The 17,760-nt window shown below is 42.7% G+C and overlaps 1 protein-coding gene across 1 annotated transcript in view; it reads left to right on the forward strand.

Moving 5' to 3' along the window:
* Nucleotides 1-775: 775 nt before the first annotated feature.
* adcy1a (adenylate cyclase 1a) overlaps nucleotides 776-17,760 on the forward strand; it is a 112,330-nt gene continuing 95,345 nt past the window's right edge. The window contains exon 1 of the mRNA XM_060917612.1: nucleotides 776-1,426. Coding sequence (XP_060773595.1) covers nucleotides 776-1,426 — 651 coding nt within the window. The remainder of the gene's footprint in view (nucleotides 1,427-17,760) is intronic.

Below are 17,760 nucleotides of genomic sequence, written 5' to 3' on the forward strand. Positions count from 1 at the left end.
AATTAAAGCGCTTCATTAAAAGGCCACCTCTCATCATCATCATCATCATCATCATCATCATCATCATCATCATCATCATCAGCGCCCGGTTCTATTTATAACACCGGGTTGCATCCTGTCCGCGCGCGGCGGGGAAAATCTCCCGGCTGTGTCTGTTTCATCTCACATGACAAACAATTAAAAATAACATTTTATTATTATTACTATTTATTTTTTTTTATTACAGCTTGATGTGGGAACCTTTTTTTTTTTTTTAAAGAGTTCTAGCACATGCAGCTGTCAAAACTGATGTTCCTGTTGTATGGGGCGCTTTTGGATTAGGAGACGTGCCTCGAGTCTCAAGCCAAAGTCGCGCATGCGCAGTGTGGAGCCGATACGTAGCCTTGGCAACGTACGGTAGAGAGGAGGGAGTCCCGGCAACGCGCGCGCCGTCCACACTCACCTCGTTTAGGGCCCGAGCACGCAGCACAGCACGCGCTCCGGTCCGGTCCGGGCGCCCTGTTTCCCGGTTCGACAAGGAGAAGGAGGAGGAGGAGGAGGAGGAGGGGGGAGTGAGAAGAAAAGCGGAGGCGGGCTGCTGCTGCTGCCGGGCGGGTGAGCGAGCGAGCGGGCTCGTGCGCGCGCTCCGGGCTTTTATTCTCACCGCGCGCCAGACGGCTCGTGGTCAGACAGCGGCAGCGCGTGCGGCACGTCAGAGCTGGATGAATGAGACTACTACGGGACAGTGAGTGTAGATTTTCCTGATGCGCACAGATGTGCTGAGGAAGCAGGTCGGATGAATGGCCCCGCTATGGAGGAAGTGCCGGTTTCTCGAATCCACGCGCGGCGCAGAAAGAGGCGCTTGGCCAGGACGCCACTTGCGGGGATTCCTTGCGAGGATGAGTTCGAGTGCAAAGAGCTCGAGAGCCTTTTTCAGAAGTACAACCTGAAACTCGAGCAGACCGCGACGCTGAAAGCGCTGGCCGTGCTCATCCTCGCTGCGTCCGCGCTCGCGCTGGTCGAGCTGCTGTCCGCTGGCTCGCGCTTCACCGTCTCCAAGGGCTCGCACCCGGTGCACTGCGTCATCTTCACCTCGCTCTTCATCGTCACCAACGTCAAGTACCTGCAGGTGACGCAGCTGCAGCAGATCGCCAGGCTCGCGCTGCTCTTCAGCTTCACGTTCGCGCTGCTCTGCTGCCCGTTTCCGCTCGCTCTCGGGCCTGGGACGCAGCAAGGCGCGCGCGGCGGCGGCGCACACGGACCCGACACGGCCCGAGTCGCACCTGAGCAAGGTGTCTGGCAGCTCATGCTCGTCACATTCGTCGCTTACTCCCTGCTGCCGGTGCGGACTGTCTTAGCCGTCGTGTTCGGCGTCCTGGTCGCCGCGTCCCATTTTATCGTGACCGCCACGTCTCTAACTGCCCTCAGACCGCGCGTCTGGAGTCCGGTAAGACGTTTCATGGTTTGTTTGTTCCGGTCATTTTCAGCATAGTGTGCTGATTTCCCATAGGTGTTTAGAAGTTACCAGATGTGTTGGCTGCTGCTGTGGAGAACTGAACACTCCACGTTGCGTTGTTTACAGCACGTGTCTGCGCCGCACGCGCATAACACCAATGACAGGCGGAAGGATCGAGTCTCATGCCAGGAGTGGGCACAAGTACAGTGGCATGCAAAAGTTTGGGCACCCTTGCTGAAAATGTCTGTTACTGTGAATAGTTAAGTGAGCAGAAGATGAACTGATCACCAAAAGGCATAAGGGTAAAGACGGGACATTTCTTTTCAGCGTTTTATGAAAGATTTGCGTTTTATTTTTGCTTTGTACAATTGGAGAGTGAAAAAAGAAAAGGAACGCCATGCGAAAGTTTGGGCACCCCAATACATTTGAGTTCTCAGGTAACTTTTACCAAGGTTCCAGACCTTAATTAGCTTATTGAGCTGTGGCCTGTTCAAATTCTTCGTTAGGAAAGGTCAGATGATGCAGATTTCATCTCATCTCATCTCATTATCTCTAGCCGCTTTATCCTGTTCTACAGGGTCGCAGGCAAGCTGGAGCCTATCCCAGCTGACTACGGGTGAAAGGCGGGGTACACCCTGGACAAGTCGCCAGGTCATCACAGGGCTGACACATAGACACAGGCAACCATTCACACTCACATTCACACCTACGGTCAATTTAGAGCCACCAGTTAACCTAACCTGCATGTCTTAGGACTGTGGGGGAAACTGGAGCACCCGGAGGAAACCCACGGGGAGAACATGCAAACTCCGCACAGAAAGGCCACGGGGCTCGCCGGCCACGGGGCTCGAACCCGGACCTTCTTGCTGTGAGGCGACAGCGCTAACCACTACACCACCGTGCCACCCATGCAGATTTCAAAGCTGTATAAATTCTCTGACTCCTCAAACTTGTCCCTAAAATCAACAGCCATGGGCTCCTCTAAGCAACTCCCTAGCGTTCTGAAAAATAAAATAATTGATGCTCACAAAGCAGGAGAAGGCTACAAGAACATAGCAAAGTGTTTTCAGGTAGCTGTTTCCTCAGATTGTGATGTTATTAAGAAATGGCAGTTAACAGAAACAGTGGAGATCAAGGTGAGGTCTGGAAGATGAAGAAAACTTTCTGAAAGAACTGCTCGTTGGATTGCTAGAAAGGCAAATAAAAACCCCTGTTTGACTGCAAAAGACCTTCAGAAACATTTAGCAGACCCTGGAGTGGTGGTGCACTGTTCTACTATGCAGCGACACCTGAACAAATATGACCTTCATGACAGAGTCATCAGAAGAAAACCTTTCCTGTGTCTGAGCCACAAAATTCAGTGTCTGAAGTTTGCAAATGAACATCTAAGCGAGCCTGATGCATTTTATTTTTTCTTAAACCTTTATTCATCACATGCACACTTCAAGCACAGTGAAATTCATCCTCTGCATTTAACCCATCTGAAGCAGTGAACACACGCACACACCCAGAGCAGCGAGCAGCCCAGAGCGCCCGGGGAGCAGTCAGGGGTTCAGTACCTTGCTCAAGGGCACCTCAGCCCAAGGCTGCCCCATGTCAACCTAACTGCATGTCTTTGGATTGTGGGGGAAACCGGAGCACCTGGAGGAAACCCACGCAGACACGGGGAGAACATGCAAACCCCACACAGAAAGGCCCTCTCCGGCCGCTGGGTTCGAACCCGGAACCTTCTTGGTGTGAGGCGACCGTGCTAACCACTACACCACCATGCCACCCTTTCAGAAACAAGTCCTGTGGACTGATTAAATCAAAATAGAACTTTTCGTCCACAATGTACAAAGGTATATTTGGAGAAAAAAGGGTGCCAAATTCCAGGAAAAGAACACCTCTCCAACTCTGAAGCATGGGTGTGGATCGGTCATGCTTTGGAGTTGTGTTGCAGCCAGTGGCACAGGGCACATTTCATTGGTTGAGGGAAGCATGGATTCGAATAAATACCAGCAAACTCTGGAAGCAAACATCACACTATCTGTAAAAAAGTTGAAGTTAAAAAGAGGATGGGTCCTACAATAAGACGATGATCCAAAACACACCTCAAAATCTACAATGGAATACCTCAAGAGGCACAAGCCGAAGGTTTTGCCCTGGCCCTCACAGTCCCCTGACATCATTGAAAATCTGTGGATAGATCTCAAAAGAGCAGTGCATGCAAGACAGCCCAAGAAACTTGTAGAACTGGAAGCCTTTTGCAAGGACGAATGCGCGAAAATCCCCCAGGTAAGAACTGAAAGATTATTAGCTGGCTACAAAACGTGTTTACAAGCTGTGATACTTGCCAAAGGGGGTGTTACTAATGCCGCTTTTCCACTACCAACGCGGCTGAGTTGGGCTGAGCCGTGCCGTGCTGAGTTGGGCTGAGTCGAGCTGAGTGGGGCTGTTGGAGTTGCATTTCGACTACAACCGCGCTGAACCGTGCTGGCTGGAAGTGGGTGGACACATTGGGTGGAGTTAGCGAAAGTGGGTGGACGTCACATGATGTCGTTAGGCGGCGCAAACAGTGACATCAGTGATCTTTTAAGCGGTAGTCTCACGACCCGGATAGTAAACAATAAACATGGAGGACATGGAGTCGTTAGTGTTGCTGGTCTTGGTGGTGTGGCTTGTTGTCACCGACAACGCCAACAGATACTGGCAAGAGCGTATAGATGAGACGAGGCGCATAAGGCTTCAGAAATTCTCGTAATTCGTAATTCTTCTTCTTCCGGGTTTATGGTGTTTACAGATCCCAGCGTACTCGCGGGGCGTGTGTGGGCATGTGAGGACACACCTCCTCACCAATCAGTGCACAGGGGAGTGTCTGCTCACGCCCCCAGCCTCACTCGGCTCGGTTTGGCTCGCTTCAGCCCTACTCCAAAACCGTGCGAGTTTTGGGGGCTGAGCAGGGCTGAAGCGAGCTGAGTCGTGCTGTTCTGAGGTAGTCGAAACGCGAGCCGTGTCGGGCTGAAGTGAGCTGAAGTGAGCTGAAAAAGGGTAGTGGAAAAGGGCCATAAGTACTGACCATGCCAGGTGCCCAAACTTTTGCTTCAGGACCTTTTCATTTTTTGGTATTTTATGCCTGTAAATGATGGAAATAAAAATGCAATATTGCAGAAAATATTAAAGAAATGTGTCATCTTTACCCTTATGCCTTTTGGTGATCAGTTCATCTTCTGCTCACTTAACTATTCACAGTAACAGACATTTTCAGCAAGGGTGCCCAAACTTTTGCATGCCACTGTAGACTTGCAGAAAAAGATGATTCTACACTGCAATGTTTATTCACAACTGTACAAGTTATTTACTGTTATTTTGCCCTATTGAGCCCTGTACAAATTCGAGCTGACGACTGAAATTATATTTTATCAATTTAAATGAATAAGAAACATACTTTCTTTTCTCATGCATTCATCCAATCAGCCAGTGCATAAAATCATGCAGATACAGGTCAAGAGCTTCTAGTAATGAAGCTTCATCAACATCAGAATGGGGAAAAGTGTGATCTCTGTAACCCTTGCTGGTACCAGAAGGTCGGCTTGAGTATTTGAGTATCCAGTCTAGAGCGGAGAAGAAAAAAAAAAAAAATCCAGAGAGAGGCAGTTCTGCAGGTGCATACTCCTTGTTGATGTGAGAGGTCAAACTGACAGGAAGGCTATATCAACTCAATCACTGATCACTCTTTCCAGCTACGGTCAGCAGAAAAGCATCTCGAAATGCACAACACCTCAAACCTTCCAACATATAGGCTAAAAGAGCAGAAAACTACACCAGGGTCCGTTTACATCAGCCGTGAACAGGAATCTGAGGCGACAGCTGGCATAGCGTCACTGAAACTTGAGAGTTGAATAATAATAATAATAATAATGATGTTTTTATTGCGTAAGATAAAAACACATATCCTAGGTTACAATGAAAATATAAAACTAAAAAAGGACAGAAAAAAACAGAATAATAAAAAAATATAAAACCAACGTACAAACTAATTTAGAAATACAAAAGTACAAGTAATATAATACAACATGAGATCAATGATAACTATCCATCCATCCCATCCATCCATTATCTGTAGCCGCTTATCCTGTTCTACAGGGTTGCAGGCAAGCTGGAGCCTATCCCATCTGACTACGGGTGAGAGGCGGGGTACACCCTGGACAAGTCACCAGGTCATCGCAGGGCTGATACAGAGACAAACAACCATTCACACTCACACCTACGGTCAATTTAGAGTCACCAGTTAACCTAACCTGCATGTCTTTGGACTGTAGGGGAAACCGGAGCACCCAGAGGAAACCCACGCGGAGAACATGCAAACTCCACACAGAAAGGCCCTCACTGGCCGCTGGGCTCGAACCCAGGACCTTCTTACTGTGAGGCGACAGCGCTAACCACTACACCACTATGCCGCCCTCAGTGATAACTAATAATAATAATAATAATATATATTAAATACAACTTCTAATGAAAAACTAAACTGTATCTAAAAATTAGGCGGTTCACAAAAGAGCTCATAAAATGCTGCGTGTTTATTTTAGATTTCTTAATTGACATTCTTCTAAACTGATATCTGGTATCTTTTACCTGAGGCATCATACTGTATAACGGATGACTCCCCAAGCTCATAGCATTCATGTATATTTTTTTACCTTGTTTTTCTAGGAGTTTATGAACGTCTATACTATTTGAGATGTACCTACGTTTCTTACATCTATCCAAAAAACATTGAATTGTACAACTCCGATTCCAAAAAAGTTGGGACAAAGTACAAATTGTAATTAAAACGGAATGCAATAATTTACAAATCTCAAAAACTGATATTGTATTCACAATAGAACATAGACAACATATCAAATGTCGAAAGTGAGACATTTTGAAATTTCATGCCAAATATTGGCTCATTTGAAATTTCATGACAGCAACACATCTCAAAAAAGTTGGGACAGGGTCAATAAGAGGCTGGAAAAGTTAAAGGTACAAAAAAGGAACAGCTGGAGGACCAAATTGCAACTCATCAGGTCAATTGGCAATAGGTCATTAACATGACTGGGTATAAAAAGAGCATCTTGGAGTGGCAGCGGCTCTCAGAAGTAAAGATGGGAAGAGGATCACCAATCCCCCTAATTCTGCGCCGACAAATAGTGGAGCAATATCAGAAAGGAGTTCGACAGTGTAAAATTGCAAAGAGTTTGAACATATCATCATCTACAGTGCATAATATCATCAAAAGATTCAGAGAATCTGGAAGAATCTCTGTGCGTAAGGGTCAAGGCCGGAAAACCATACTGGGTGCCCGTGATCTTCGGGCCCTTAGACGGCACTGCATCACATACAGGCATGCTTCTGTATTGGAAATCACAAACTGGGCTCAGGAATATTTCCAGAGAACATTATCTGTGAACACAATTCACCGTGCCATCCGCCGTTGCCAGCTAAAACTCTATAGTTCAAAGAAGAAGCCGTATCTAAACATGATCCAGAAGCGCAGACGTCTTCTCTGGGCCAAGGCTCATTTAAAATGGACTGTGGCAAAGTGGAAAACTGTTCTGTGGTCAGATGAATCAAAATTTGAAGTTCTTTATGGAAATCAGGGACTCCGTGTCATTCGGACTAAAGAGGAGAAGGACGACCCAAGTTGTTATCGGTGCTCAGTTCAGAAGCCTGCATCTCTGATGGTATGGGGTTGCATTAGTGCGTGTGGCATGGGCAGCTTACACATCTGGAAAGACACCATCAATGCTGAAAGGTATATCCAGGTTCTAGAGCAACATATGCTCCCATCCAGACGACGTCTCTTTCAGGAAAGACCTTGCATTTTCCAACATGACAATGCCAAACCACATACTGCATCAATTACAGCATCATGGCTGCGTAGAAGAAGGGTCCGGGTACTGAACTGGCCAGCCTGCAGTCCAGATCTTTCACCCATAGAAAACATTTGGCGCATCATAAAACGGAAGATACGACAAAAAAGACCTAAGACAGTTGAGCAACTAGAATCCTACATTAGACAAGAATGGGTTAACATTCCTATCCCTAAACTTGAGCAACTTGTATCCTCAGTCCCCAGATGTTTACAGACTGTTGTAAAGAGAAAAGGGGATGTCTCACAGTGGTAAACATGGCCTTGTCCCAACTTTTTTGAGATGTGTTGTTGTCATGAAATTTAAAATCACCTAATTTTTCTCTTTAAATGATACATTTTCTCAGTTTAAACATTTGATATGTCATCTATGTTCTATTCTGAATAAAATATGGAATTTTGAAACTTCCACATCATTGCATTCCGTTTTTATTTACAATTTGTACTTTGTCCCAACTTTTTTGGAATCGGGGTTGTAAAACCTCATGGGCGGCACGGTGGTGTAGTGGTTAGCGCTGTCACCTCACAGCAAGAAGGTCATGGGTTTGAGCCCAGCAGCCGGCAAGGGCCTTTCTTTGTGGAGTTTGCATGTTCTCCCTGTGTCTGCGTGGGTTTCCTCCGATTTCCCCTTGGAACTATCCACCCCCCATTTAATTCATATAAAGTATTACAAAGGTTAGATTAGCACATCGACAGAAAGACACATACTGTTACGCTTTGGATTATAACTTTCACGAGTATGATTTGGGCGGTGTAGTGGTTAGCAATATCGCCTCACAGCAAGAAGGTCCTGGGTTCGAGGCCGGCGAGGGCCTTTCTGTGTGGAGTTTGCATGTTCTCCCAGTGTCTGCATGGGTTTCCTCCGGGTGCTCCAGTTTCCCCCACAGTCCAAAGACATGCAGGTTAGGCTAATTGGTGGCTCTAAATTGATCATCGGTGTGATTGTGAATGGTTGTTTGTCTCTGTGTGTCAGCCCTTTGATGATATAGTGACTTGTCCATACTCAGCTGGGATAGGCTCCAGCTTGCCCGCGACCCTGTAGAACAGCATAAGTGGCTACAGATAATGGATGGATGTATGGTAAAATGTCACCTGACCAGGGTGTGGGTATATCATTCATAAGAAGTTTCTTTAATGATAGGGTTTCCTGAAACCCTTTGTAACTAATGTAGTACGTAATGGTAAGTCAATGAGTAAGTTAGTAGTTTAAGTGTAAGATATGAATTTATGTTGAAGGAAAATATTTCAAAAGGTCACTGGTTCGATCCCCTGAACCAGCAGGATTGGCTCAAGTGCCCTCGAGCAAGGCATCTAACCCCCAACTGGTCTGGCAAGTGTGGTGACGTACCTTGTGTGTAATTAGCCAAAGAAAAACTGACGATGCGATTATCAGTTCGGGCAAGAACCCGGCTATAATAATAATATTGGTTCCAAAAACAGTTAGTTCTTGTACAGCCAACATGATTTGATCACGTATATTCAAAGCCCTGGGAAAAAAGAGCAAACTCCATGCAGTCAACCAAGCTCAGGATCGAACCGAGGAGTCTGGAAGTGCGAGGCCACAACATTACCCACGGCACTACACCACCACATACTGGTTAATCAAATTAATTTAATACTAGTCAGTGCCAACATCCTTGTGAGAGTAAATAACGCTACTGAATAGACCAATGGATCACAGTCACTCATAATTCAAGCCAATAAATTACATTGCTGTTTAAATTAATTACAGTGTAAGCAATGAAATCATGTTTTGAGGAGCAGATAATTTTTTGTAAACTATACAGTACATTATAGTTTCTCTTTAACCTGACCGAACACATCTTCCCCTTTTTCAGTTCCAGATGAATTTCTGTAGTGAATTTTTGATTGAGTCTATCCTCCAGGATTTTTAATTCCTGTTCTATATATGTCTGTTTTTGCTGTTTAAGTCTCTGATTCTTCTGTTAGATTTATCTCCCGACTGCGAATCGATTGTTTGAATATCGACATGTGGCGTTTCTCCAGACTTGGCCTGGGAGGACCTAAGAAAGACCTCTTTATAACTCATAAAACAGGCTCATATGTAGCATACGTCCTGCTTTAAAGTGCTGATGACACGAACATGACTCTATGCAATTTCTTAAATAAACTATACAACATGGCAAACATGTTAGATTTCTGTTATAATTACGTGAAAAGAAGCTGTTGTTACGCGAATATCCAACTTTTAATTGCACAGCGCAAGAAAACTGGGTCCGTGGCTCGCGGCCATGTTGTGACGTCAGCGGAAGAACACGCTGCGGTTCACTGGCTGTTCTACTCAATGGAAATGGTGCATGAAAACGCCGGTGAACTCTCTAGTGCTAGCTCTTCAACAACCAAATACTGGTACTTTAAGCAGTGATCATGATGGCATGATTTTATCTGATTTTAAATAAATGAGATTGATAATAATGTGAATGTTCACAACTAGTACATACAAACTCTGCAGCTTCTGATTCAGCAGCTGCGTCATTCTCCGCAAAAACATCAGCAAGAACCTACAATATAAATGGAAATGCAATACACTAAGCTCAAATGACTTTTGGAAAGTATAATTTCTAAATTTTTTCTACATATTCTTGAAGTCGGTCATCGGGGTACTTGCTACCGTTCCCTAACAACACATGGCAAAGGGTAAAGTGTAGTGTTGCTACGAGTACTTGCTAAAGCCTCCGGTGGAAGATCCTCGATGTGCTGATAAGACGTACAGTTCTATATAACACACAAGTGTCACGATAATCACAAAACAGATGCAAATTGTTAAAATACCTAATTTTTAAGCAATCATGTATTGATCTCTTCCGAATAGAATCTATGATAGCCTACCCTCTTTACCCTTTGCCTCTCGTTGCTAGGCGGCAGTTACATGAAAGCCGCAAGCTTTCACAAGCAAATACATGACTGATATCACGCCGACTTTATGATTACATTTATGATTATCATGAATGTGTACTCTATGATGTGTACTCTATGAGCGCTCTGGAGCGAGTCACTTCCAAGATGGCCGCGCAGACCGCATGGTTACTATTTTTAGCATCATGTCGGAGCACTCTATAGCTCTACGTACCTTTATCTTATGTCGTTTCTCAACACATGTTCTGACAGGAGGACTGTCTTTGGAGGAGTCGGCTTGTCCCAGGCGACTGCTGGATTCGGCATAGCTACTAGTAGACCCCCTCCGGAATACTGTAGGCACTGCTGATGGTAGCAACACATGTTTGTGCTGAACTGCACACCCAAGAGATTCCTTTAAGCTGGGAAGGGTGTCAAAACAATCCAAATCGAAGTGTTCAGAGCACAGGACGGATGTTGGTGAGGGCTCCCACTTGTCACGAGTGCGCCTGACTTGCCTCACCCACTTCGCATGCAGCTCGGGATCTCTGGGAAACTTGAATAAACTTACCCCATCCTTGTGGGTTTTGGAGCAAAAGCCGGCAACACAACGCGAAGGCATAATAACTATATATATATATATATATATATATATCTCATCTCATCTCTAGGCGCTTTATCCTGTTCTACAGGGTTGCAGGCAAGCTGGAGCCTATCCCAGCTGACTACGGGCGAAAGGCAGGGTACACCCTGGACAAGTTGCCAGGTCATCACAGGGCTGACACATAGACACAGACAACCATTCACACTCACATTCACACCTATGGTCAATTTAGAGTCACCAGTTAACCTAACCTGCATGTCTTTGGACTGTGGGGGAAACCGGAGCACCCGGAGGAAACCCACGCGAACACGGGGAGAACATGCAAACTCCACACAGAAAGGCCCTCGCCGGCCACGGGGATCGAACCCGGACCTTCTTGCTGTGAGGCGACAGCGCTAACCACTACACCACCGTGCCGCCCATAGCTATATATATATATATATATATATATATATATATATATATATAATAATGTATAATAATGTATAATAAAAATATTAATAATGATAAACTGAACACCTGCCGCATCAACAACAAACTGGTAAGTTAGGAGGAAGGTTCTTTCGCTGACGTCATATAGCTCCTCCTCCTCTTTCGTCTCCTGGGTGCTGCAGCCCCGTCAAATTTGCCCAAATAGCCGCGTTTTTTATCATAACTTGTAAAATAGGCGCCTTCGTGAATTAATATATGGATCATCGGGAATTACTTTTTATGTTATAAAACATCGCCAAAGATGTCAAAAACGTGTCATCAGCACTTTAAGTGGTTTGTTATCTTAGTTATTTTTCCCCATTCTGGTAGTTGATGGGAATATATTAGCTGAAGCGCTTGACCTTTTGTGTGCATGGTTTTATACATTGCACTGCTGCCACTGAATTCGCTGATTGGATAATTGCATGAATGAGCAGCTGTACAGGTGTTCCTGTTAAAGTGAATGGTGAGGTTTTTTGTTGTATTTTTTTGTAGATAAAGTAGCAGTCAAAAGTTTGTTCACCCCTACTCATTTTGACTATTTTCTACATTGTAGAACAATACTGAAGATATCAAAACTATGAAGTGATATATGGAACAGATGTGGAATTATGCGATAGACAAAATATGTTTCATATTTTGGATTCTTCAAAGTATCCACCGTTTACCAGGATTGTAGTCGAGTCACTAAACCTCGAGTCTGAGTCCAGTCTCGAGTCCCCAGTGTTCAAGCCCAAGTCATTAAAGAAAATTTCGAGTCGAGTCTGAGAACAAGACTCCATCCACACCATTTGACGGTGGCTGTTGCTGCCTTTATGTGAAAGTGTCTCTGCTACTGTGTCGGACTAATGTTACTGCTCGACTGCCCCATTTTAGTTACTAGGCTACAGATAAAAAGCTTGTTCATCGCTTAGCAAGCCCCGCCCACTATCAACAGGGCAAATAACATGAGAGAGGGTTAACACTAGCTAGTTCATCAGTCACCAAGCAAGCCCTGCTATCAACAGAGCAATGAACATAGCGTGTCACTTCCTTCTGTGGGTGGAGTCTTGCCAAATGACGATTGAAGTTCGAGGTTGTCCCCGTCATCTCCTTGATAGTTCTTCTACATATGGACCACATAGCAGTGCATTTTTTCCCACTGCACGAGAAGTCTGTTTAAGCAAAGCGGACAATCCTAGGGACTTCTGTCCAGGCACTGTAGCACCATCAAACGTTAGTTTGTTCCTGAACATGACGTATAAACAGGTGAATGTGTATTCTCTTGCACAAAATTAGTATAAAAATGAATGTAGATATAAATATCTTATGTCAAATTATTATGGCATGTTACAAAAAGTAAAGAAAAAATCAGAGTCCTCGTCTCCAGTTTATGAGTCTGAATGCAGTTAACACATGAGTCCGAGTCATCAGCGCTCAAGTCCAAGTCAAGTCACGAGTCCTTAAAATTAGGGCATGAGTCGGAGTCTAGTACTACAAGCCTGCCGTTTACCTCGATGACGCTTTACACACTACTGGCATTATCTTAACCAGCTTCATGAGGTAGACACCTGGAATGCTTTTCAATTATCAGTTATGCCTCGTCAAAACTGGTAATTGAAAAGCATTCCAGGTGACTACCTCATGAAGCTTTAAACCCTCTAAACCAATACACACCAATATCTCAGGTAATTATGTTTCATTATTTGTGGAAGCCAAAACTCAATATCACACTCAACATATGAATAATTAGTGACAGTTAATTCAGCACGGTGATGTTTGGATGTATGTATATGTTGTGTTTATGTATAAATGTTGTCACTGTAATGTTGTAACAAGACCACGGGTCTTAAAATTGAAAGCCACACCCATTTCTGTGGTATAATAGGTGCCTGGTGTATGTAGTGGTATGCCAGGCCACGAATCTCATCAACTCTGATTGTGAATTCTGCGGGCACCAAGAAATTTCATAAGCACTAACGTCTTTATTTCACACTCCTCCACTATTAAAATGTAGACTCGGGGACATATTGTAGCAAAATGAACATCATTTCACTCCTGTTTTTTTTTTGAGAAAATTAATATTATACATGTATTACAGTCTTAGCCTCAACCACTTATTCACACCATTATAATTTACAGATTGTGGAGGAGAAAGCCTTGTACACGGCTATTTTGTCAGACATCAGGCTTTGTCAAACATATAGAGCCACACATTATAGAATGCACACAATATTATATTGCCAATCGCTTAAATCTCTCGTTTTTACAGGGACAATTTGGGCATTTCAGTGTTGATGCAATGTGGAAAAAAAAAGATGCCAAAGAATACAAGGAAAATGGGGCTTAACGTGAAAAAAAAAAGGCTGGGGTGGAAAAAATAGGTGAAGGATTACTACTCTCTTAAGTTATGCATTTATGAGTTAATCTCTGCAGTAGAACATCCAGTATTAAAGAAAAAACAATGATCTTACGCAGTAATTAATGTTTCAGTATTGAAAATAATCTAGTTATTATAATGAGTTAATGGAATGGATCCTGTCGTGCTAAAGCATTTAACACATTTCAACTTCATGAAAGATTCAGTTTGAAATATTAAACATGACTTTATGACACAAGATCAGTTTGATTCATGTCGATGTTACTTGTAAAGGACTACAGTACTGCGCAAGTCTTAGGCATATGCAAAGAAATGCTGTAGAGCAAAAATGGCTTAAAAATAATGAAATGAAATGTTTCAGCATTAAAAAAATACTATAAACAGTAAGCAGTAAGCCATAATAAATGAAACCAAGTCAGTATTTGGTGTGAGACGACCCTTTGCTTAAAAAAAAAAAAATTATAGTCTCAGGTCCAATGAGTGCAGTTTGATAAGGAAATGAGCTGTAGGTTTTACTGAACATCTTGCAGAACCAGCCACAGTTCTTCTGGACACTGTGACTGTCACATTCGCTTCTTAATTTTGCACCAAAACCCAGTAGCCTTCATTATGTTTTCTTTTTTTAGTCTAAAAAGTGGTCTTTTATGTAATATGCTGCTCAGATACAAACATTTTCCCCTGTAATGTTTAATTTTGCGCAGGAAAATGAACGTTTGGAACTCTAAAATGTTTTTGTACTGACTCGATAATGCAGAAGTCATAAAATAGAAATCTATAACAAAGTTTGTATAAAAAAAAAATAGGGTGCCTAAGACTTTTGCATGGTACTGTATATTCCACTAGGACCACCATAAACCCAGTCATTCAAAGTAAAATTGAAAGTCACCTTCCTGTCTCTTTGCTGGATGTCAATAAGATGCTGCCTAATCGATAAACTGTTCAATAACTAAAGCCTTTCATGCAATCAAAGACACCGTTTAATTTGAGCTATCAGTCTGAGTACTTGGGATAATGAATGTCTTCTGCTTTGATGCCTTTCTATCTCTCAGGCCATGTCCAATGGCCTTATATCCTTTTACGATGGTCTGTGAATGGGATTGGAAGAATGGATATCTGAATGGCTATTGATCGTTCAAGAGATTTTTTTTTTAACAAAGCACAAGCTGAGGCTTTAAGTGACCGATGATTCATTGTAATTTCTACAATGAATATAGAACCTTTTCAGTCACGTGACCTTCGTAAATGCGACCACCATTTTGGACATGTAGTGGACTTCGGCTCGAATCAGTTTGAATGCGAGGAAGGCGAAAAACGAAAAACATAAAAGAAAAAGGAGCGAGATGCAGAAAACACCTTCACTATCCAGCGACGTAGGGCATTTACAGGGCGAGCAGAGGGAGAGGTATTTGCAAAAATTGAGGTTAGCAGGCTTAGAGAACGACGTTTACCTGCTTCCACCAGGATTGTTCACTGACGTACGGAAGTACATGAAGCCCTTGTCTTTACCTGACTTCGGCCCACATGATCTGTATACCTATGTCGTTAAAAACCCATCGCCATACACAGGTATTGATCTGAAAGCGTATAAGAGTTTGGATGCCTACAAATATTTTGTGTCAGGCTGGGTAACATGCCTACATCAGTGGGTCGTCCCTGGAGCCGGTGATCGCCATCTTATTACAGCTAAGGTTTGTTCACATTTTCATTTACTTTCGGTCCTCAGGATAAACAAAATGTTATTAAATGTCACTGAAATAACTTCTTAGTCTGTTGAGACATGGCCCGTTATAAATTTGCTGTTACCAGGCAATGACCAAGAACTGTACTATTAGGGTCGGTGTCTGTGTTTTGTAGCAGTGTACTAGCAGCTAGCTGTTAGCACTAGCTAATGTCAACAACATAGTAGCTAGTATGTTACTGTAGCAATGTTTACGTTCAGTCATTTGGATGACTGTTAAAACCTTTCAGTCTCAAGTTTTTCCTTTACTGTATTTACTAGTTTACTGTAATTATGATCCGGCAGCTATTTACACCGGATCCAGTGTAAATAGCTGCCGGAGCCAACGTCCGAGGTTCCGGAGCGCGCTCCGGCTTGCTCCCCCTCAAATTAAGCCCTGTACAGGTAAATAGCTGCCCGAACCAACGTCTGAGGTTCCGGAGCGTGCTCCAGAACCTCGGACGTTGGCTCCGGCAGCTATTTACACTGGATCCGGTGTAAATAGCTGCCGGATCATAATTACAGTAAACTAGTAAATACAGTAAAGGAAAAACTTGAGACTGAAAGGTTTTAACAGTCATCCAAATGACTGAACGTAAACATTGCTACAGTAACATACTAGCTACTATGTTGTTGACATTAGCTAGTCAACAATAGCTACTACAGAAGAACAAAGAGGTTACAATGGGTTATTTTAACCTATTTGGTTACACACTCGCCGCCACAGAATGTTAACAGCAATGTAATGCCTTTTCTGGATAATTATATTCGTCTTACCTCCAACAAAGTGGTCACTACACAAGCGTTGGTATGCCGAGGGCTGCCAATCTTTCCTGTTAATGGCCGCTATCCATCTTCTCTGTCGGGATCCGATAAAATGATAAACCTTGCCTTGTTTGTTGATGGTTACTACATCCAGGTGCACAACAATATAGTGGCATGATGGAAGTCTTGCTGAAAGTAAAAACTTTCTCTGCTGCCGTTCCTCAATGTTGGCTGTGGTAAACTACTGGTAGTATATGTCCAAAATAGTGGCCACGTTTGTCGTGACGTCACGTGAAAAGGGTCTATAGTGATTGCACACTTCCGCAAGCAGCCTGCATGATATTCTGAGAAATTATATAGCTACTGAGGTTACTATACAGTAATAACAGAGTAAAACACACAGTGTCATTAACTCAGTTTTTTCCCCCCTAGTTGTTCATTTCTCCCTTTGATTAACCTGTGATTAAACAGCATAGCTTTAATTCAATTCAATTCAGTTCAATTTTATTTATATTGTCCTTTTTACAATGGACATTGTCACAAAGCAGCTTTACAGAAATATATAAATCCTAGAATTGAAGTTGAGATGTACGAATTTATAAATTTATCCCTAATGAGCAAGCCAGAGGCGATGATAATAATATCTCCACCCAGGGTAAGTGCAACAAATTTAAATCAGGGATGAAGCCATGCAATAGACCTGATAGGAGATGACTTCATTATAAACAAATACAAATTATAACCAGCTTTCAGTTGAAAAGTGGATACACTGACTGATAATGAGCTGATCTCTTCTTACATCCTGCATTTTAGGATTACATCCTCAATCAAAATAAAAAAAACTTAATCAAGACCTATTATTCAGAAACTACGATGAATGATCAGTAACTACTGGGAAAATCAAAGGTATCTATCTATCTATCTATCTATCTATCTATCTATCTATCTATCTATCTATCTATCTATCTATCTATCTATCTATCTATCTATCTATCTATCTAGATAACCATTTATGCAGGAATTGGAGAGGAATCTAAAGCCTGTGCATGTATTAAATATTACAATGCTTTATTATTCACTGTGTAGAAATACCTTTAGATGACTTCACGTCAAATTTTGACATTTCCTACTACACAGATTTGGAAACTATAGGTTTTCCTGAACAGTTTGTGAGTCATTTGATATAATTTGCTCAACCACAAGTAAAGCATAGCATTATAGCATGTGTGGTTACCCCCAAAAATGAAAATGTTCATGTTCAATGTTTTTCTGATGCCATCCGTCATGTTGTCTTGCCAGTTTGTCTAGTATTACTGTTATTTTTTATGTATGTTTTTTTATTATGTGTTTGGTGTCTATGTCCTGCTTGTTTATGGCTTGTTAGTTTCTTATTGTGTCTTGTATTATAAATGTTGTTGATGTTTTTTGTTGTTGCTTAATGTTGTTCTTGGTTTTGTTTGTAGTAATTGTTTGGTGTTGAGTTTATGTTGGCTTGTGTGTAAATGTATTTTAGTTTTTTTTTTAAATTCAGATTTAGTTTTTTATTTGGAAATGTTTTATTTGATTATATTTCAATTTTTGTTCTTTTAGGGTGATTATTTTAACATCAGTCCAGGGACAGCAGATGCAAAATAGCCTTCTGGCTAATTCTGGCATATTT

This window comes from Neoarius graeffei, chromosome 3 (assembly GCF_027579695.1).
Source record: "Neoarius graeffei isolate fNeoGra1 chromosome 3, fNeoGra1.pri, whole genome shotgun sequence".
Classification (NCBI taxonomy): Eukaryota; Metazoa; Chordata; class Actinopteri; order Siluriformes; family Ariidae; genus Neoarius; species Neoarius graeffei.